Source organism: Chlamydotis macqueenii, chromosome W (assembly GCF_036417535.1).
Source record: "Chlamydotis macqueenii isolate bChlMac1 chromosome W, bChlMac1.mat, whole genome shotgun sequence".
NCBI lineage: Eukaryota > Metazoa > Chordata > Aves > Otidiformes > Otididae > Chlamydotis > Chlamydotis macqueenii.
The window spans coordinates 44,145,638-44,169,101 of record NC_141592.1 but is presented as its reverse complement, the minus strand read 5'-3'; the positions used below and the strand labels follow the sequence as shown (position 1 = coordinate 44,169,101).

Here is a 23,464-nt window from a genome sequence, read left to right as displayed (position 1 = left end):
TCCTCTTGAGCTCCATGAGGAGTTCCCTGTTCAGCCAAGCTGGTCTTCTGTCCCATTTGCTTGACTTTTGACACAGTGGAATTGCCTGCTCCTGTGCTTCTGAAAGGTGGTTCTTAAAGACTGAGCAGCACTCATGGACCTCTAAGCCCTCAAAAGCAGATTCTCACAGTACTCTGCTAACTAGCTCCCTGAATAACTTAAAGTTTGCTCTCCTGAAGTCCAGGGTAGCAACTCTGGTGTCCTTTTTATCTCATTACACTGAAATTTTCAGCTCAATCATTTCACGGTCACTGTGGCCAAGACAACCACCTACCATAACATCCCCCACAAGTCCTTCTCTATTCACAAATAGCAAGTCTAGGAGAGCATCTTTCCTAGTTGGCTCACTGAGTACTTGTGACAAGAAGTTATCATTTTCCACAGACTTCAGGAATTTCTGAGACTTGCTTGTCACAGTAGTATAATACTCCCAGCTGATGTCTGGGATGTTGAAATCTCCCATAAGGACAAGGGCTACCGATCCAGAGATTTTTCCTAATTGCCTATAGAATAACTCATTGATGCTTACATCCACCTACTACAACATCACCGCTAACTGTAAGGGCTGTACAACCAAACCTCTCCCTTATATGCAGTGTGACACCTCCCCCTCACCTGCCCTGCCTGTCCCTCCTGAACAGCCTGTAGCCCCCCATCCCAGCACTCCAGTTGTGGGACTCATTCCACCAAGTGCCGCTAATACCAATGACATCACAGCTCTGGGAGCTGACCAACACTTCCAGTTCATCCTGTTTGTTTCTCATACTGCGTGCATTGGTGTACAAGCATTTCAGATACACTCCCGAGCCCTCCATGCTCCCTGGAGCAGTGTAAATGTTCCCACAAGCATTGTCACCCTCAGGTGATGTCATGCCACCCCTTGGCTTACCTTCAGCTCTCCTGATGGTGTCTCCTTCCCCCATCGATTCTAATTTAAAGCCCTCTCAGTTAGTCCTGACAACTTACAAGCAAAGAAGCATTTCCCCCATCAGGACAGGTGGATCCCATCAGATTCCAGCATACTTTGTATTTCGCAGACTCTTCTCTTCCATGCTTATAAAAACCGAAGTTCTGGTGGAGGCACCAGTCCTGGAGCCAGGTATTGATGTCTTGGGTATGCCTGTTTCTTCCATTGACTTTCTCCATTACTGAGAGGATTGAGGAAAACACTATCTGTGCTTATGAATCTTTTAGCATTCTTCCCAGGGCCCTGAAATCTCTTTTGATCGACCTTGGCCTTCTTTTTGCAATGTCATTAGTACCCATGTGAAAGAGCAGGAGTAGGTAATAGTCTGAAGGCTGTACTAAGCTGTACTACAGCTCCATGCAGTAACTTGTAACATGGAAAGCTGGATCCTTCCTCAGGAGCTCTTTGAGTACAAGCTTCTGATGTGCCAGGGGTTCCAGTCAGTGCTGAATTTGAGATATGCATTGTATACATCTTTGGTAATCTGTTTTAGTTTTATACTAGCCCATTTTCTATCATCTATTTAAAATGTGGGGTTTTTTAATGAAATACTGACCACAAATGTTCAGCCTCTCTTATTTAGGAGACATACTGGTACTCCAGAGAAATAGGGAAAAAATTATCTTACCACAAACTCCCTGTTAGATTTATGATACTATTATGTTTCTATGAAGTAGCCCTGAAATTGGATATATGGTCTGGGTTTTGGTGTTGCTATCATTAGATCTTTGAATACACAGACTTTGGTGTTAGCACTGGTAAACAGGGATTTTCTTGGCTGAGGCTCTGTCAGTGTGAGACTAAAGGTCCTATGAGACCCTCTAGTGTGAGGGGCTGGAGTAGACTCCGTTTGATCTAGATCTTGATATTCAGTAGAAAAAAAAAAGGGACAATTTAGATAACTTAATAGGAAATAAAGCTAAGTATGCCTGGAACTATTAGGATGGTGGTTTGGGGGGATGATAAATAAACCAACTCTCTCCAAACTTGTCCATACCTTCTTGTTATTTCACTACTGCTCATAAACAGACTCAGACTACTCTTATATCAGAAAGCATTAATGATCACAAAGAAGAGGCTGTGTTGGAAATGTCTCCATCCTGATCTGAAGCCATGGAGATTCTGTTGCTCTGATTTCCCCTGCAGAAAAATAGCATCTGGTCTTTTCCACCTTTTCTGTTGAGCTTCGTGCAGGCTCTCCCAGTCCATGACATCTGAAACTCTGCCACCTTTTACTCCTAAAAGTCCTTGACTATAGACAACTTGCTGGTACCTTCCCCTCAGAGTAGGCTATCTAATCTGCTTTTGCTGCTGTAACCAAATGAAGGTTTCTTCAGTAGAGCTAGAAAAATATTTTCCTTCCCTTAGGAGGAGAAAAGGGGGCATATTTTCACAAAAACACTTCACAGAAAAATCCTTTACTAATATTTTTATTGTTCTGTTTGGAGATTTTCTTGTTTGTTTTTGTTTTTTTTCCTCAAATAGCCTTTATCCTATAAGTGACTCTCCTGTTAGACTGGATCAAGTATAATTTAATCAATATTAATTTTGCCCTATTAAGTTTAAGTGGCTTGCATTCTGTGTGATAAAATTGGTCACAGATCTCTTTCTTCCTCAGATTAGATTCTGCCTTGTTCTATAAGCAGACCTGTTGGATATAAAGAACCAGCATGAGAAGGATAGCTGAGCCTGGCCTGCTCTTATTTAAAATTTATTTTGTTATGAGATTTTTGGCTTGCATCTGAAGGAATAGCTAAAATTATTTACTATTTTGTTTCCTTTTTTTTTGTCTGTCTTTTGATCAGTCTGGATCGCCATATGCAGACTCATCATGGACACCATAAGCCATTCCGTTGCAAGCTCTGTCCTTTCAAGTCCTCTTACAATAGCCGCTTGAAAACCCATATACTCAAAGCTCATGCTGGTAAGTCAATCAGTTCCTTGCTCGTGCTCTCCCTTATCCTCTCTCGATCTCTTTGTCTTGCTGTCAGGCACACATACTTGCTCTTGTGTGCTTCCTCTTGCTCAACCTCACACAGTCTCTCTCCCTTGAGGACAGTTACATGTGCTCTCTGCACTCTCTTGCGTGGTCACAAGCTCTTCTTGTGTGATTGTGCACTCTCCTTCTCTCATGTGTGGTCACGTGCTCCCTCTCACTCTTGTGTGTCCCCTCTCAACCTTGTGCATGGTTGCACTAGCTCTCTTGATTTCCCTCTCTGCCTCACATGCAGTCACACTCACTCTCCCTCTCTATCTAGGTCATTATCTCCCTCTCTCACATGTGGTCATGTGTGGTCTCTGTCATGTGTTATCTTTCTCTCTTGCTTGCTCACTCTCCCATGATTGTGCTTGCTCTCCCTCTTCATGTGTGACTGCTCTCATGAGCTGATTCTTGCTTGCTTCCTCTTACTCTCACAGTCATGTGCTCCCTGTTGCTCAACCTTGTGCGTGATCATGCTCGCTCTCCCTCTTTAGGCTGTGCATGCTGTCCCTCTCTTGGGTGTGATGGCACATGTTCTCCCTCACTCAGCCACAAACTCTTTATGTCTGTGGCTCCTTCTCTCAACAGACATGTGCTCTCCCCTTCACGCACAGTCATGTTTGCTCTCCCTCTCTGGATCACATTCTCCCTGCATCTAATGTGCGGCTGTGAATGCTCCCTTCCTCTCTCTCCATGATGCCCTCACTCTCTCGCGCTCTCACTCTCTCTCTGGACATGCTTGTTCTCCCTCTGTTGCTTCCTCCTGTGCTCTCTTGTGCCTGGTCACCTGCTCTACATTTCTCCCTAAGTCGGGCTAGGTTTCTCCTGCTTGTGATTTCTTCCTCTCACGTGCTCCCTCTAGCGGTCATGTGTTTGCTGTTGGTGGTAGCTTTCCCTTCCCCTCTTGGTCTTATGCTCTCTTTCTCAGGCATGCTCTCTGTTTCTTGCAGTCGCATGCTCTCTGTTTCTTGCAGTCACATGCTATCAGTCACATCTTCTTCCTCTCTCTGTCTCTGGCATGGTCATGCACTCTTTCTCTCTTTGGAACACAGTGTCTCAGTCTGTGTTGTTTTTTCTTCCTGTTGCTCTCAGTCTGGGACTCTGTCATGTGCACTTGCTCATTCTGTATTGTGTGCTTGCCCACTCTGGGTCACATGCACTCTTGCTTTTTCTTTGGTTGTGCACTCTTGCATGCATGCACTCTCCCTCTCAATGAGTTGTATCCTTGCTCCCTCTCTCTGTCTCTCTCGCCCCCCGCCCTGAGGCATGTGTGCGCGCATGTGCTCTCTCTCCCTGGGATATGCACACATGCATGCTCTCTCCCTGCACTGCATGCTCCTCTCTTGATGCATTTTGCACTCCCCAGGATGCATACTCATGCTCTCTCCCTGCACTGCATGCTCCTCTCTTGATGCATTTTGCACTCCCCAGGATGCATACTCATGCTCTCTCTGCGAGTCTTGCATGCTCTCTCTGGGTTGTGCTCTCTTGGTAATTCATGCTCTCTCTGGATTGCACATGAGTTCTGTGGGTTGCATGCTCTCACACACTCTCTGGGTCTTGTGCTCTCCCTGCCTTGTGTGATCCTCTCTTGATCTGTGTCACACATGCTCTCTCTGGGGTGTACACACTCTCTATCTCTTGGTACACTCTTGGGTGTGTACTCTCTCTGCATTGTGCACTCCTTTAGGCCCTGCTCCCTTTGGACACACACTCTGTCTCCTGAGGTTGTGTGTGCACTCTTGCATGATCTCTCTGGGTTATGTGCTTGTTCTGTGGGCCATGTGAGATTTCTGGGATGTGCACACACACTTGCTTTTGGTTGTGTATCTGCATTCTCACTCTCGGTCACATGTGCTCTCTCTTTCCTGGTCAAACGCACACGCTCTTGCACACTCTTGGTCTAGGCTGCGAGCTCTCTTTCGGTTGTGCATACTCATGCTTCCTCGCTGAGAGTGGCAGGCACCTGCTTGATCTATCTGGATCATGTGTGTGCTCACACATTTTGTCATGCATTCTTTTCTCAGGGTCATACTCTGGGGGACGCATCCTCTTTCACTCTCTGGGGCATGCATACTGTCTTTCTCTGGGTCACATAGAATCATAGAACAGTTTGGGTTGGAAGGGACCTTTAAAGGCCATCCAGTCCAACCCCCCTGCAAGGAGCAGGGACATCTGTTCAACATATTTGTCGGCGACATGGACAGTGGGATAGAGTGCACCCTCAGCAAGTTCGCCGATGACACCAAGTTGTGTGGTGCCGTCGACACGCTGGAAGGGAGGGATGCCATCCAGAGGGACCTTGACAGGCTGGAGAGGTGGGCCCGTGCCAACCTCATGAAGTTCAACCAGGCCAAGTGCAAGGTCCTGCACCTGGGTCATGGCAATCCCAGGCACAAATACAGGCTGGGTGGGGAATGGATTGAGAGCAGCCCTGAGGAGAAGGACTTGGGAGTGCTGGTGGACGAGAAGCTTAACATGAGCAGGCAATGCGCCCTTGCGGCCCAGAAGGCCAACCGCATCCTGGGCTGCATCAAGAGAAGCGTGGCCAGCAGGTCGAGGGAGGTGATTCTCCCCCTCTACTCTGCCCTGGTGAGACCCCACCTGGAGTACTGTGTCCAGTTCTGGAGCCCCCAACACAAGAAGGACATGGACCAGTTGGAGAAGGTCCAGAGGAGGGCCACGAAGATGAGGAGAGGGCTGGAGCACCTCTCTTATGAGGACAGGCTGAGAGAGTTGGGGCTGTTCAGCCTGCAGAAGAGGAGGCTCCGGGGAGACCTGATAGCAGTCTTCCAGTACCTCAAGGGGGCCTACAAGGAAGATGGGGAAAGGCTGTTTAGTAGGGCCTGTTGCGATAGGACGAGAGGTAATGGTTTTAAAATAGAGGGGGGTAGATTTAGATTGGAAATTAGGAAAAAATTTTTTACGATGCGAGTTATAGAACACTGGAACAGGTTGCCCAGAAAGGTGGTGGAGGCCCCATCTCTGGAAACGTTCAAGGCCAGGCTGGATGAGGCTCTGAGCAACCTGACCTAGTCAGGGATGTCCCTGCTCCTTGCAGGGGGGTTGGACTAGATGACCTTTGAAGGTCCCTTCCAACCCTAACCATTCTATGATTCTATGATTCTATCTCCAACCAGATCAGGTTGCTCAGAGCCCCGTCCAACCTGGCCTTGAATGTTTCCAGGGATGGGGCATCAACCACCTCTCTGGGCAACCTGGGCCAGTGTTCCACCGCCCTCAGTGTAAAAAAAAATTTTCCTAATATCTAATCTGAATCTACCTCCCTCTATTTTAAAACCATTACCCTTCATCCTATCACTACAGTCCCTGCTGAAGAGTTTCTCCCCGTCTTTCCTGTAGGCCCCCTTGAGGTACTGGAAGGCTGCTATAAGGTCTCCCCGGAGCCTCCTCTTCTCCAGGCTGAACAGCCCCAACTCTCTCAGCCTGTCCTCATAGGAGAGGTGCTCCAGCCCTCTGATCATCTTTGTGGCCCTCCTCTGGACCCTCTCCAACTGGTCCATGTCCTTCTTATGTTGGGGGCTCCAGAGATAGATGCAGCACTCCAGGTGGGATCTCACCAGGGCAGAGTAGAGGGGGAGAATCACCTCCCTCGACCTGCTTGCCATGCTTCTGTTGATGCAGCCCAGGATGCATTTGGCTTTCTGGGCTGCAAGCACGCATTGTCGGCTCATGCTGAGCTTCTCATCCACCAGCACTCCCAAGTCCTTCTCCTCAGGGCTGGTCTCGATCCATTCTCCGCCCAGCCTATATTTATGCTTGGAATTGCCATGACCCACGTGCAGGACCTTGCACTTGGCCTGGTTGAACTTCATGAGGTTGGCACGGGCCCACCTCTCCAGCCTGTCCAGATCCCTCTGGATGGCATTCCTCCCCTCCAGCATGTAAACCGCACCACACAGCTTGGTGTTGTCAGCAAACTTGCTGTGGGTGCACTCAATCCCACTATGTCATTGTCTCCAGTTCTGGAGCCCCCAGCACAAGAAGGACATGGACCAGTTGGAGAAGGTCCAGAGGAGGGTCACGAAGATGATAAAAGGGCTGGAGCACCTCTCTTATGAGGACAGGCTGAGAGAGTTGGGGCTGTTCAGCCTGCAGAAGAGGAGGCTCCGGGGAGACCTGATAGCGGTCTTCCAGTACCTCAAGGGGGCCTACAAGAAAGATGGGGATAGGCTGTTTAGTAGGGCCTGTTGCGATAGGACGAGAGGTAAATGGTTTTAAAATAGAGGGGGGTAGATTTAGATTAGAAATTAGGAAAAAATTTTTTACGATGCGGGTTATAGAACACTGGAACAGGTTGCCCAGAAAGGTGGTGGAGGCCCCATCTCTGGAAGCGTTCAAGGCCAGGCTGGATGAGGCTCTGAGCAACCTGACCTAGTCAGGGATGTCCCTGCTCCTTGCAGGGGGGTTGGACTAGATGACCTTTGAAGGTCCCTTCCAACCCTAACCATTCTATGATTCTATGATTCTATTAAGATGTTAAACAGTACTGATCCCAATATGGACCCATGAGGGACACCACTTGTAACTGATCTCCATCTGGATATTGAGCCATTGACCACTACCTTCTGGATGCAACCATCCAACCAATTCCTCATCCACCAAATAGTCCATCCATTAAATCCATCTCTCCAATTTAGAGAGAAAGATTTTGTGGGAGACTGTGTCACAGGCCTTACAGAAGTCCAGATAGATGACATCTGTAGCTCTTCCCTTGTCCACTGATGTAGTCACTCTGTCATAGAAGGCCACTAGGTTAGTCCAGCAAGACTTGCCTTTGGTGAAGCCATGCTGACTGTCTCAAACCACTTCCCTGTTCTCCATGTGCCTCAGCATAGCTTCTAGGAGGATCTGATCCATGATCTTCCCAGGCACAGAGGTGAGGCTGACACTTAGGTAGTTCCCAGGATCCTCCTTTCTACCCTGTTTAAAACTGGGGGCAATGTTTCCCTTTTTCCAGTCAGCAGGGACCTCACCTGACTGCCATGACTTTTCAAATATCATGGAGAGTATCTTGTCAACTACATTAGCCAATGCCCTCAGGACTCTGGAATGCATCTCGTCAGGTCCCATAGACATACATATGTGCAGGTTCCTCAGGTGGTCACGAACCTGATCTTCTCCTACAATGGGAGAGACTTTGCTCCCCTAGTTCCTGCCTTGAGGTCCTGAGAGGTGTGGGAAGAGAGGTTGCCAGTGAAGACTGAGGCAAAAAACTTGTTGAGTACCTCAGCCTTCTCCTCATCCATTGTTACTGGTTTGCCAGTAGAGTTCATCAAGGAAGGGTACGCTTTCTTTGATCTTCCTTTTCTGGCTGACATACCTGTAGAAGACCTTCTTATTATTCTTTGCATCCCTTGCCAAGTTCAGCTCCAGCCATGCCTTGGTCTTCCTGACTGCATCCCTACACAACCGGGCAATGTTCCTATACTCTTCCCAGGATACTCATCCCTGCTTCCACCACCTGTGCATTTCCTTCTTGCCCTTTAGTCTGACCAGCAGATCTCGACTCAGCCATGCCAGTCTCTCGCCTTCCTTTTCTGATTTCTTACACCTGGCAATCGAGAGCTCTTGTGCTCTATGGAAAGTGTCCTTAAAGATCTGCCGCTCCCTTGTCGCTGAGGGCAGTTTCCTGGGGGGAACTTTCAACCTGCTTGTGACTATTCTTCAGAGACAGCTCTTCACAATCTATCCATTTCTTGATGCAGAACACAAATCCTCTGCCCCTCCTTCCTCACCTGCCCCTTCTGAACAGCCTGTAGCCATCAATAGCCACACTTCAGTCATGGGATTCGTCCCACCAAGTTTCTGTAATGGCAACCAGGTCATAGCTTTCTATCAGCACAGTGGCTTCCAACTCCTCCTGTTTGTTGCCCATGCTGCGTGCATTGGCAGTGCAGGTACTTCAGCTGGGCTGTCGGCTGTGTCACCTTCTTAGAGGAGCAGCCCTTAATTCCTTTGAGGTATTTCATTGGTGTTTCCCTGTTGGCTCCTATTGCCTCAGGAGCCCCTGGCTCATCTCCGTAAGACTTCAGGTGTGCTGCAGTGTGCCCAGCGCATCTCAGAGCAACAGGCGGACAGCCTTCACTAGCACCCCATCCTTCTAACCTTGATGTGTCATCCCACAACTTGTCATGGCCAAGCCTGATATTATATTATAATTATATATTATTATGCTTGAGCTCTCCTTCGAGAGGGAGTGCACTCTTGCTCTCTGGGTCAAATGTGCGCTCTCTCTGGGTCATAAGCTTTGCGTTGCATGCACACAGTCTTGCTCTCTGGGTCACATTCTTTGAGACCTGTGTGGTCTCTTGCTCTTTGGGTCATGTGCGCTTGCTCTCTCCCTGTCTTTGGGCCACACGTGCACTCTCTCTGTCTCTGTGGGTTATGCTATCTTTCTCTGGATTATGTGTTCTATTTGTATCTCTGGTTAAGGTGTGCCCCCCCCCCCCAACCCCCAACCCCGAGCTGTGCTCTCTCTCTCTCTGGGTCATGCATTTTCCCTATGGGTTAGTGTCTCTGTGTCCCCCCTGCCCCAGTCATTCTCTCAGGGCAACATGTTCACACTAATTTTCTCTTTCTGAGTCACACACACATCCCCTGGCCACCTTCTTTCTCTTTCTGGGTCTCTTTCCCTCTCTGGGTCATGCTCTCCCCATCTCTTCTCGTCCCTCTCTCTTTATTGGGGTTACACACTCTCTCTTTTTCTGGGTTGCATGATTTCTCTATTTTTCACCTTGGGTTGACTTCTATATGTATTTCTTCCTTTATTGCTCCCCTATCCCCCTCTATCTCAGGGTATATATGTATATCTCTCCCCTCACATTGGGTCACACTGTCTTTCTAATTCTTGGCCAGTCTCTCCCTCTCTGTCTCTCTCCCCCTCCCCTCCCTTCTCCCATTTTTGGCATTCTCGCTCTCTCCCTCCCCTGGCCCACACTGTCACTCTTTCCTTTTCTAGGTCACAGTTCCTTTCCTGGCTTCATTCCCTCTGTGGGCCACCCTCTATGGGTTAGAATCATAGAATCATAGAATGGTTAGGGTTGGAAGGGACCTTTAAAGGTCATCTAGTCCAACCCCCCTGCAAGGAGCAGGGACATCCCTGACTAGATCAGGTTGCTCAGAGCCTCATCCAACCTGGCCTTGAACATCCCTAGGGATGGGCCATCCACCACCTCTCTGGGCAACCTGGGCCAGTGTTCCACCACCCTCATTGTAAAAAAAAATTTTCCTAATATCTAATCTGAATCTACCTCCCTCTATTTTAAAACCATTACCCCTAGTCCTATCACAACAGGCCCTACTGAAAAGCCTCTCCCCACCTTTCTTATAGGCCCCCTTGAGGTACTGGAAGACCGCTCTAAGGTCTCCCCGGAGCCTCCTCTTCTCCAGGCTGAACAGCCCCAACTCTCTCAGCCTGTCCTCACAGCAGAGGTGCTCCAGCCCTCTGATCATCTTCGTGGCCCTCCTCTGGACCCTCTCCAACTGGTCCATGTCCTTTTTATGTTGGGGGCTCCAGAACTGGACACAGTACTCCAGGTGGGGTCTCACCAGGGCAGAGTAGAGGGGCAGAATCACCTCCCTCGACCTGCTGGCCACACTCCTCTTGATGCAACCCAGGATGCGGTTGGCCTTCTGGGCCGCAAGGGCGCATTGTTGGCTCATGTTGAGCTTCTCATCCACCATCACTCCCAAGTTCTTCTCCTCAGGGCTGTTCTCAGTCCATTCCCCGCCCAGCCTATATTTGTGCCTGGGATTGCCATGACCCAGGTGCAGGACCTTGCACTTTGCCTGGTTGAACTTCATGAGGTTTGCACGGGCCCACCTCTCCAGCCTGTCAAGGTCCCTCTGGATGGCGTCCCTCCCTTCCAGCATGTGAACGGCACCACACAGCTTGGTGTCATCGGCGAACTTGCTGAGGGTGCACTCTATCCCACTGTCCATGTTGCCTACAAAGATGTTGAACAGGGCCAGGCCCAACACGGACCCCTGAGAAATGCCACTCATGACCGGTCTCCACATGGACACTGAGCCGTTGACCACCATTCTCTGAGTGCGGCCATCCAGCCACCTCCTTATCCACCGAGTGGTCCGTCCATCAAACTCTCTAGTTTAGAGAGAAGGATGTTGTGCAGGACAGTGTCAAATGCCTTGCAAAAGTCCAGGTAGATCATATCCGTTGCTCGTCCCTTGTCCACCGATGCTGTTGCCCCGTCATAGAAGGCCACCAAATTGGTCAGGCACGATCTGCCCTTGGTGAAGCCATGTTGGCTGTCACCAACCACCTCCTTGCTCTCCATGTGCCTTAGCACGGTTTCCAGGAGAATCTGCTCCATGACCTTGCCAGGCACAGAGGTGAGGCTGACCGGCCTGTAGTTGCCCGGGTCCTCCTTCTTACCCTTTTAAAAAATGGGCGTTATGTTACCCCTCTTCCAGTCATCGGGGACCTCACCAGACCACCACCACTTTTCAAATATGATGGCCAGGGACTTGGCAACTTCATCCGCCAGTTCCCTCAGGACCCGCGGAGGGATCTCATCAGGTCCCATGGACTCGTGCACCTTCAGGTTCCTCAGATGTTCCCAAATCTGCTCTTCCAGTACAGTGGGCCGTTCTTCATCCTCCCAGTCCCTGCTTGTGTCTTCCACAGCTTGGATGGTGAGACAAGAGCCCTTATTGGTGAAGAATGAGGCAAAAAAGTCATTGAGTACCTCAGCCTTCTCCATGTCCCGGGTAACCAGGTCACCCATTTCCTTCCGGAGGGGGCCTACATTTTCCCTGGACCTTCTTTTGTCCCCTACATACCTATAGAAGCCTTTCTTGTTGTTTTTGACATCCCTGGCCAGATTCAGTTCTGTCAGGGCTTTAGCCTTCCTTACCTTATCCCTGGCCACTCGCACAGCCTCTCTGTATTCCTCCCAGGCTACCTGTCCCCACTTCCACCCTCTATAGGCTTTCTTCTTTGCTTTCAGTTGGTCCAGGAGCTCCTTGCTCATCCTCCTGGCCTTTTTGCCCAACTTGTTCTTCATCAGGATGCACCTCTGCTGAGCTTGGAGAAGGTGCTCCTTGAATATCGACCAACTTTCCTGAGCCCCTCTTCCCTCCAGGGCCGCCTCCCATGGCACTTTGCCCATCAGATCCCTGAAGAGGCCAAAGTCTGCCCTCCTGAAGTCCAGGACAGAGAGCTTGCTGTGTAGTTTCCTTGCTGCCCCGTGGATCTTGAACTCCACCGTGTCATGGTCGCTGCAGCCAAGGCTGTCCTTTAGTTTCACATCCCCCACCAGTCCCTCCCTGTTGGTGAGCACAAGGTTGAGCATGGCACCCCTCCTTGTCGGCTCCTCTATCGCCTGCAGGAGGAAGTTGTCATCCACGCATTCCAGAAACCTCCTGGACTGCCTGTGTCCTGCTGTGTTGTCTCTCCAACAGGTGTCAGGGTGGTTGAAGTCCCCCATGAGGACCAGGGCTTGTGACTGCGAGGTTGCCGCCACCTCCTTTGGGCCGTCCTCTTTCTTTGGGTTACGCATTCTTTCTCTCTGGGCTCACACCCCCTCCCATGCCCTCTCTCTCCCCACCCTCTCCAATCTCTTTTTCTATTTGGGTTAATCTTTATCTGTATTTCCCTCTTGATTGCCCCCCTATTCTCCCCCCCATCTCTCATCTCCCCTCCTCCTCCCCTCCATCAGTCTGTCTGTCTTTCTGTCTCTCTCATATTCTTGGCCAATCACTCTCTTGCTCTCGATCAATCTTTCTTTCTCTCCCTCCCTGTGAATTATCCTCTCTCTATGGCTTGCCACTCCCACCTCAGTCTTCCTCTTGCTCACTCCCTCCAAGCACCCCCTTCTGCTTTCTCTCTCTATTTTCTCTGGATTGATGTGTCTCTCACACAGTTTGGGCACCCCTCTCTCTCCATTGACACCCCCTCGGGGTACCACACACTCTCTCTAGGTCACCTTACCTCGAACCCACACACACACTCTCTCTGGATCCATACCACCCCCTCCCTCACTGCCTCACCGTCTCCAGACCTCATCTTCTTTCACTCACCCCCCCCCCTTCTCTCCTCATCTATCCTTTTTGTCTCTCGGTCACCCATGCTCTCCCTCTCTCTGGGTCACACTTGCTCACTCTCTCTCAGTGGGTTGACATCTCTGTGGGTTGACCTCTCTCTTTACATCGCTGCCACCTCCTTGGGGTTGCCTCCCCCACTCCGGTCAACCTCTCTCTGGTTCTCTGGGTTCGCCCCCCCCCTCCCCAGTCACACACTCTCTCTCAGTGGGTATCTCTCTCTCTGGACCACACTCTCTGGACCAGGCTTTCTCTCTCTGGGCCATGTAATCTCTCTGTCTGTGGATTACACACACTCTGTCTTTGAGTTGCTGCCTCCTCTTTTGGTCGCCCTCTTGCTCATTCCCTATGGGTCACCCACCCTATCTGTGGGTAATCCTCTCCCTCCCTCCCTCCATCTTCTCCTTCTCTCTCTGGGTGTGTCATCCAGATCCCCCCCCCCCTCGACCTCTATCTTTTTCTCCCTGGATTGACCTCTATCTGTCTTTCTCTCTTGTTTCCCTGCCTTTCTCTCTGAGTTGCCCTCTCCCTCTTTCTGGGCCACTCTTTCTCATTCTGGATGGTCCTCTCTGTCCTCCCCTCTCTCTTTCGGTTAATTTCTCTCTGACTCCTTTTATCCTCCAGTTGACCTTTATCTCTATTTAACTCTTGGTCACCCCCTCCAATCCTCCCTCCCCCCCCTCTCCTCTGAGTATGTTGTAGTTTAGACCTGCTTGAGACCAAGCTATTCAGTCTCTCTCACTCCCCCCACCCTCCGAGGGAACAGGGAGAGATAATATAAGGAAAAGGCTCGAGGTTTGAGATAAGGACAGGGAGAGATCCTTAAAGTTACTGTCACGGGCAAAACAGACTCGACTTGGGGAAACTATTCATTTATTATTAAAACCAAAGCAGGAGAATGAGACAGAGAACAAAGTAACTTCCTCCCACCCCTCCCTCTTCCCAAGCTTAACATTATCTCGACCTCCTTCCCCCTCCCAAGCAGCACAGGGGGGAAGAGGGAATGGGAGTTATGGTCAGTTCATCACTTGTTGTTTTACGCCGCTGCTTCGTCCTCAGGGCAAGAACTCCTCACATTCCTCCCCTGCTCTTTCGTGGGGTCCCTCCCACGGGCTGCAGTCCTTCGTGAACTGCTCCGGCGTGGGTCATTTCTTCCACAGGGTGCAGTCCCTCAGGAATAGGCTGCCCCAGCACGGGCCCTCCACAGGCCACAGCCTCCTTCAGGCATCCACCTGCGCCAGCATGAGGTCCTCCATAGGCTGCAGGGGGATCTCCGGCTCCTCCATGGGCCTCCATGGGCCTCCATGGGCTGCAGGGGCACAGCTGGCTTCACCATGGTCATCACCATGGGCTGCAGGGGAATCTGGGCCAGGAGCAGCATTACTGCTCCCCCTCCTTCTTCACTGACCTTGGTGTCTGCAGCCATTCCTCTCACAAGAAAAGTTCTTCACAACAGATTGGCAGACACCTCTCAGTTTCTCTTCACATCTCCTCTCTTCAATTTCTTGCAGCTGGGCCAGGCAGAGTCTGTCCCAGTCGGCCGCCTGGCGGGAGGCCAGAGGGTGAGGGCTGCAAGGCCCACAAGGCTCGCGCCTCCCCCTCTCTGCCCCTGCTTCAGCTTCTTCACATCTTCACTTCTTTTTTTTTTTTTTCCTCCCTTCTTAAATATGTTATCGCACAGGCATTATCAGGGAACATGCCACTGTAGTCCCTCTCACTAAACAAAACCAACACAGGCTATCTCATTCTGAGTTGACTTCTAGCATGTCCACCCTCTCTCCCTCTGAGTCTCCATCTCTCTCTCCCTTTGGTTCCCCACCCCCTTTTTTGGCTTGCCACCCCCCCCCCCCCCCCCCCGTTTGGCCGATCTCTATTTCTCTTTCTCTCAGTCTCTGTGGGTTACCCTCTCTCTATGGGTTGCCATACTCCTCCTTTGGGTCATCCTCCTTTGGGTCATCCTCTTGCTCTTTCTCTCTGGGTCAACCAGTCTGGCATGCTCTTTGTGTGTCTCTCTTTCTTGGATACCCTCTTTCTCTCTCTGAGTCTCATTCACCTGCCCCTCTCTTTTTCTCTCTGGGTTGAACTCTGTCTTTTTCTCTTGGTTATCTACCCCTTCCTTCTGGGCTGACATCTCCCCCCCCACCCCAGTCTCTCTCTGGATCTCTTACTTCCTCTCTCTGGGTCATCACACCACCGCCACGTATCGCGCACATTCTCCCTCTCTTTGGCTCACATCCTCCTCTCTGTCTCTCTCCGTCTCATTATTGGTTGATCTCTCTCCCTCTTCTGCTGTCACTCAAGCCCTCTCTTCCTCTGGATCTTACATTCTCTGTGTCTGGGTCACTTTCTCTCTGGGTCACACTCTATATCTTTCTGGGCCACACACTCTCTCTGTCTCTTTCTCTTGGTTGAACTCTCTCTCTCTGTCTCAAACTCTCTCTTTGTCACATAGAATCATAGAACAGTTTGGGTTGGAAGGGACCTTTAAAGGTCATCCAGTCCAACCCCCCTGCAAGGAGCAGGGACATCTCCAACCAGATCAGGTTGCTCAGAGCCCCGTCCAACCTGGCCTTGAATGTTTCCAGGGATGGGGCATCCACCACCTCTCTGGGCAACCTGGGCCAGTGTTCCACCACCCTCAGTGTAAAAATTTTTTTCCTAATATCTAATCTGAATCTACCTCCCTCTATTTTAAAACCATTACCCCTCGTTGTATTGCAACAGGCCCTACTGAAGAGTTTCTCCCCGTCTTTCCTGTAGGCCCTCTTGAGGTACTGGAAGGCTGCTGTAAGGTCTCCCCAGAGCCTCCTCTTCTCCAGGCTGAACAGCCTCAGCTCTCTCAGCCTGTCCTCATAGGAAAGGTGCTCCAGCCCTCTGATCATCTTCGTGGCCCTCCTCTGGACCTTCTCCAACTGGTCCATGTCCTTCTTATGTTGGGGGCTCCAGAACTGGACACAGTACTCCAGGTGGGGTCTCACCAGGGCAGAGTAGAGGGGGAGAATCACCTCCCTCGACCTGCTGGCCACACTCCTCTTGATGCAGCCCGGGATGTGGTTGGCTTTTTGGGCTGCAAATGTGCATTGCTGGCTCATGTTGAGCTTCTCATCCACTAGCACACCCAAGTGCTAGTGGATGAGAAGTCACACTTGCTTTATATCTTTCTTTGGTTTGTGCTCTGTCTGGTTCATGCTGTCTCTCTTTCTAGTCCATGCTTACATTCTCTCTGGGTCACACTTGCTCTCTGTCTCTCTTGGTCACGCTCACTTCTTCAGCCTGTGTCATGCTCCCTCTCTCGGAGCCACACACTCTCTCTTTGGGTCACATGCTTTCTCTGCCTCTGGATCACGTGCTCTCCCCTCCCTCTCTGTGTGTGTCTCTCTCTGACTTGTGCATACTCTCTTTCTCTGAGTCACGCATGGTCTCTCTCTGGGTCAATCACATGCTCTTTTGTGGTTTCTTTGTCATGCACACTCTTTCAGAGCATATGCTCTCTATCTGTGTTATATGTACACTCTGCACTGGGCTCATGCTGTGTCTTGGTCAGATGCTTGCTCGCTCTCTGAGTTCAGAACACTCTCTCCCTTTGTAGCGCTCTCTCTTTCTCTGGGTCTCTCTTTTTCCTGTTTTGTTTCAAGTAAGTCCTTTATTTATTCTATTAAATAAATAACTTTGTGGATCATCCTATTGATGAACAGCCCGGCCCTGTTCAACATCTTTGTCGGTGACATGGACAGTGGGATAGAGCGCACCCTCAGCAAGTTCGCCGACGACACCAAGTTGTGTGGTGCCGTCGACACGCTGGAAGGGAGGGATGCCATCCAGAGGGACCTTGACAGGCTGGAGAGGTGGGCCCGTGCCAACCTCATGAAGTTCCACCAGGCCAAGTGCAAGGTCCTGCACCTGGGTCATGGCAATCCCAGGCACAAATACAGGCTGGGCGGGGAATGGATTGAGAGCAGCCCTGAGGAGAAGGACTTGGGAGTGCTGGTGGACGAGAAGCTCAACATGAGCAGGCAATGCACCCTTGCGGCCCAGAAGGCCAACCGCATCCTGGGCTGCATCAAGAGAAGCGTGGCCAGCAGGTCGAGGGAGGTGATTCTCCCCCTCTACTCTGCCCTGGTGAGACCCCACCTGGAGTACTGTGTCCAGTTCTGGAGCCCCCAACACAAGAAGGACATGGACCAGTTGGAGAAGGTCCAGAGGAGGGCCACGAAGATGATAAAAGGGCTGGAGCACCTCTCTTATGAGGACAGGCTGAGAGAGTTGGGGCTGTTCAGCCTGGAGAAGAGGAGGCTCCGGGGAGACCTGATAGCGGTCTTCCAGTACCTCAAGGGGGCCTACAAGGAAGATGGGGAAAGGCTGTTTAGTAGGGCCTGTTGCGATAGGACGAGAGGTAATGGTTTTAAAATAGAGGGGGGTAGATTTAGATTAGAAATTAGGAAAAAAATTTTTACGATGCGAGTTATAGAACACTGGAACAGGTTGCCCAGAAAGGTGGTGGAGGCCCCATCTCTGGAAGCGTTCAAGGCCAGGCTGGATGAGGCTCTGAGCAACCTGACCTAGTCAGGGATGTCCCTGCTCCTTGCAGGGGGGTTGGACTAGATGACCTTTGAAGGTCCCTTCCAACCCTAACCATTCTATGATTCTATGATTCTATAATAACCTTGTGGATATTTTTCACTAGTCTTCCAGTAATGCAGTGTTTCTGTGGCTTTCATTTGTTAAAAGTTTTATTTTTCTTTCTCTCTTGTAGATATTCTGTTATTTTATTTGTTCTTAGAGATGTGCAGCATGCCCACACATTTGTTTAAAGTGCCTTGGTGGTTGTAAAAATCCAGGTGTCTTTCACTCAGTGTCCTCATGTCCATTATCTTTTAGGGAGTGGTCAAACTCCATTTATTATAAAATGCATTCTTGCATAATAATTAGAACTGTTAAGGGATGTTAGGAGCAGCTGCCTCCTCCAAGTGTTTCAGCCCAGGACTTCCTCCTGCCCGGCACTGGGACCAGTGGCTATGATGCGCGGATCAAACTCTACAACTCAGAGAGAGTTATAAAGCAGGCATGTTTATTCGGCGCCGGGTGCATGGGGGATCGCTCCTCCAAAAGCACGCACACCAGCACATTTTACTAAAAATTTATACGGTGCAGGTATACATATTCATAAGATTGCACAATACAGACATACATATGCATAAGTGAGGCAGGGTTGTTAAAACAAAACTTGCGTTAGCATTTCAGATCTGTCTCTGGTGGTCTTTTACTTCTTCAGGGGTCTTATCTTCCTCTAGATGAACTTTAGTCATTCACCCATGCTCTCCTTTCGCTTGGTGATTTCAGCAGTTTCCCGACTTCTGACCGAATTTGTGGTGGAACTAACTTTCCGTCCTTTGCTAGACACATTAGTCCTTGACAAATACCAGTTTCTTGACAAATACCAGTCCCTGATAAGCTTAAGTGAGTTTCAAGGCAAACAGGATTGTTAGGCATTATCTAGCAGACAGTTAGTCCCCTAAATCAAGCAATATACAGACAGTTGGTCTTCTAAATCAAGCAATATTTAGCAGACAGTTAATTCCCTGTATCAGCTAGTCCAGATTGAAGTTTGATTGTGAATACACACACATCCCTCATGCACACTCCATTTTGGGAAGCCTGACACCAGGCATATGGGCTGTGACCCATAGTCCCACTCCAGCCACTGGCACAGAGTCTCTCAGTCATACCAGTCCCTCTTAGTAGCTGGTTGTTGAGACACACACCATTCCCACCCCAGTGGCTGGAGTTTAAAGACCCCCACTCGTACCAGTAGCTGACACAACAGGTCAAGGCACCTACACTCCCAGTCTAACTCCAGTAGCTGGCACCAGATTCCACTCACACAGGTCTCACTAGTAGATGACACTTAGTCCTTGCACCATACATACATGCACACAGGATAGAGTGAGATTACGCAGAGAGATAGTTAAGAAAATACTTAATGAGAAGATATAAGAAGACAGGACAGACTGTGGTGATCAAGCACAGGGCTCAGTCAGGCAAGCATACCAACTGGCTCTCATCACTGACTCCTTTATCATTTATCAGTCAGGTTTGTGTCCCTGAATGTTCTTGTTTATGCCTTCCTCTCTTTCTTATTATCCTTTTTTTGTATTAAAGGTGGCCCCCTGACCAGATACCCTTAAAGGAACAGATGCTTTCCTTCCACATACCCTTACAAGAACTATTTGGTTCTTATAAGCATCTAGTATTTGTTCTCATTCAGTATGTGCTGCTTCCTTTGACATATATCATCTGGGACACAATGCTTTGGATACATCTCAGGTGTTGAGATAGTCCCATGAAAAAATATGAAGATACACTTATTTGTATATTTCAAAGTAATAATTATGAGATCCTAGCAGTAGAAAATTTCCTAACTTTTCTGTGGATTCACACTAATGAAAACTATAGTTTTGCCTCTGAAACCAAACACATTTTCACATGGTGCTGTCCACCTGGACTGTTATTGATAAATAGGGAATATAGTTACTAGCTGTCTTCTAATTTCTTAATTTGTAGTAGTCTTCAGTTTTCTTTAATTTCTTATTGTGACTTTATGTTAAAAATCAACTGGTGCCTACCAGTAATTGCTTATATTTAGCAAATTGTGGGGTTTTATATCTTTTTATCTTTAGTTCATCCTTTCTCATTAATCAGTCCATCATACATGCTTTATGAAAACCATTTTTGTTATCTTTGTAAACCAGTGATATCTCTGTGGCAATAATATTCGGGTGCAGAATGTAATTTGAAAAGGAACCATATGTGACATTTTGTTTCACCATTTCAGACTCTGATATTTTTCAGATACACCAATGTGGGTTTCTAAGAGCCTGTATTTTGTCCTTGTGATTAACATGGGAGTTTTGTGGTGGTGGAGGGGGGTATTTTCATGTAGAATGATTGCTAATCTCTTTTATGTGCTTGTTATGACTAACTGTGATACTTTTTTTTCTCTTGTTTTCTTTTTGTTCACTTTTTTTCTGATGTTTGAAACCATTCTGTTCTAGAACCTTGTTTGTTGAATTTCTTGAGAAGTGGAAAACATTTTTCTGCCTCTTTCATAACCAGAGCTCTTATCCATCCATTAGTGTTAATGAATATTTCACTCTTTTATTAGTTTTGTCATTTTATGTACAACTTGCATGTAGTCAGTGTAGCTCTTTTACCTGAAAGCGACACTTCCAGAACAATTACTTGCCACACATATAACATCACATCACTTACATTGGACATTTCACTTTTTTTCAGGTGCCTCCATGCTTAATATAGAACAAGTCTTGTCTTGGGAATTTGTTTCCTATTGTATTCTGTCTTTATGACTTGTGTATTTGGAACCAAATTCACTACTGTTCGTTATTTCTCTTCTTTCACTTCATTTAATATTTTTCCATAATATACTTTCCCATAGCTCTATAAATATGTACTGCTCTTGGTATTGTAATGTCCACTTCTTGTAATAAACCAGCCTTGACTTGGTTACTAGTTCTATGGAACTCATTCCTGCCTGGAGGCAGGTTTTATATAAGGAAAATGAAATTCTCCTCAAATTAAGTGCGGGGGGAGGCAGTGGATGGTTTGTTTGTTTGGGTTTTTAAAATAACCTTAGTTAACATTTTATAGTCTCCTTCTGGTTTCTTTAGTAATGATTCTGGATGTGTTGCATGGGAAAACAAAGAAATTTGGAAATATTCTAGTCAAGTGGCTCTATTTTCATCCAAGATTCTGTTTTCTTATACCATGCAACACAGGCATGCTAAGAGTCTGGTCTTTGTTTTCTGGCATCAGTCATTTGACAAGGATCTAGAGTTGTCGGAAAGCAAAACTTTGTTCCCAAAGTGGGTGTCTGTACCTGCAGACTGCAGACTGTTTCAACAGGGAGCTGCACATAGTTTGTTCTCTTTGGAATAAGTCTCACACTGAAGGAGGCCATAGGAATTTTACTGCTGAGTTCAGCAGGAGAAGAATAGGGATCTCAATCTGTTTCTTTTGTGAGCTAATGACTTGCCTGTATTTCACTCACTCAGGTGAGCATGCCTACAAATGTTCTTCCTGCACATTTTCCACCATGACAATCAGCCAGCTGAAAGAGCATTCCTTGAGAGTGCATGGGAAAGCACTAACACTACCAAGACCCCGTGTTGTCAGCCTCTCAGCCTCACTTGGCTACCACACCTCCAAGAACCACACTTCTGCTGAAGAGGTGGAGGACTCTAATGGTAAGAGGTACCTCAGAGCAAGAATTTAATTGTCTAAAATACTACTTAATATTTTTATTTGAAAAAAAAATTAAGGCAACAATTAAGAAAAATCCAAAGTTTCATGAAAAGCAAGAATAAAGGTGGTGTTCAAGTACTTGACCTACAGTCAAATCTCACCAGTTTCTTCTTTACCAACTTATACTGACAATGGTTGGCCTTTGGAATAAGTCAAGCTGACCTTACTTTTCAGCAAAGATTTACAACATCGGAAATTTTCAGTGTCAGAGCTCCCATTAAAAGTCCATGAGAAAGAGAGCATCTAATTCCATTTGCACTTCTGAAAAACACCTCTTTATCTTGTTAGCAGAGCAGTAGTTTAGTGAAGCCACTAAATATAAAGCATAAAAAGTAGAGGGAATAGCTAAGCAACTTTCTATTTTATGCTTTTTATGGATATGGGTGTGTACACAGATTCTGATGTTTGAAATACGGACAGATGGCTTATTTTTAAGTTTTACCTTGTATTTGGGCTACAGAGCTTTATTGCTTGTGATGATGAGAATACAGGATTGAAACTTGACTGATAGAAATTGGTCATCCCAGTTACATGTGTGACAGCAGACTCCCAGCATGCAATGTTCTTACTTTAAATGGATGACAGCGAACAGAGATACTGCAAATGCCAGGAGAAGGGGAACATACTGCACTTCATATGGATCATCTGTGTTGTGAGGAAAAGCAGCAGTGGACAAAGCAGGCTGTAGGAACGAATGTCATACTGGCCTGGAGTTGCTGTTACAAAGGAAGCAAATGACAGAACAACTGTGGTTTTGAAAAAGAGTATTGTGCTCAGCATAAAAGTAACTATATTTGGGGAAAATTAGCTGAAGAATTGTAGGAAAATATATTGGGATTACATGGCAATGTTTTGGTAGAGGGATGCAGCAGGGGTGACTTCTGTGAGAAGACACCAGGAGCTGACCCTGTGCCAGACAGAGACGGTTCCAGCTGGCTCCAAAATGGACCCAAAGCTGAGCCCATCAGTGATGCTGGTGGTGCCCCTGTGATAACAAATTTAAGACAGGGTAAAAAAACCCACTGTGCAGCAGCTGAGAGAGAGAGAAGTGTGAAAATTGTGAGAGGAACAACCCTGCAAACACTAAGGTCAGTGAAGGAGGAGGAGGAGGTGCTCCAGGTGTCGGAGCAGAGATTCCTCTGCAGCCTGTGATGAAGACCATGGTGAAACAGGTTGTCCTCCTGCAGCCCATGGAGGTCCAAGGTAGAGCAGAGATCCAACCTGCAACCCATGGAGACGACCACACAGGAGCAGGTGGATATGCTCTGAAGGAAGCCAACTGAAGTGCATCCACACAAATGCATGTAGCATGAGCAGCAAACAGGAGGAGCTGGAAGCTATTGTGTACCTGGAAAACTGATATAGTTGTCATCACAGAAACCTGGTGAGATGACTCACCAGGTTTGGAGTGCTGCAATGGATGGCTATAAACTCTTCAGAGGGGATAGGAAAGGAGAGGCAGTGGGGTTGCTCTGTGTGTTACAAGTGTTTTGCCTGTCTAGAGCTTGACAATGGTGATGAAAGTGTCGAGTGTCTATGTGTGAGAATCGGGGAAAAGGCCAAGAAGGCAGATATCATGGTGAGACTCTGTTACAGACCACCCAACCAGGCAGATGAAGCATTCTACAAGCAGCTGGCAGAAGTCTCACAATTGCTAGCCCTTGTTCACGTGGGGGACTTCAGGTTACCGGGCATCTGCTGGAAATACAACACAGCAGAGAGGAAACAGTCTAGGAGGTTCCTGGAGTGTGTGGAAGATGACTTCCTGACACAGCTGGTGAGGGAGCCAACTAGGGAAGCTGCAATGCTGGACCTGTTGTTCGCAAACAGAGAAGGACTTGTGGGTGATCTGGAGGCTGGAGGCCATCTTGGGCACAGCGATCATGAAATGAGAGGTTTTGATTCTCAGAGAAGTAAGGGGGGTGGTTAGCAGAAGTGCTGCCTTGGACTTCTTGAGGGCAGACTTCGGCCTGTTTAGGAGCCTGGTTGACAGAGTCCCTTGGGAGGCAGTCCTGAAGGGCAAAGGGGTCCAGGAAGGCTGGACATTCTTCAAGACGGAAGTCTTAAAGGCG

At 48.3% G+C, this 23,464-nt stretch overlaps 1 protein-coding gene across 1 annotated transcript in view; it reads left to right on the top strand.

Annotated features, from left to right (window-relative positions):
• LOC147596728 (zinc finger protein 462-like) overlaps positions 1-23,464 on the top strand; it is a 66,066-nt gene that overhangs the window by 16,371 nt on the left and 26,231 nt on the right. The window contains exons 5-6 of the mRNA XM_086769624.1: positions 2,812-2,930; positions 21,143-21,334. Coding sequence (XP_086625750.1) covers positions 2,812-2,930; positions 21,143-21,334 — 311 coding nt within the window. The remainder of the gene's footprint in view (positions 1-2,811; positions 2,931-21,142; positions 21,335-23,464) is intronic.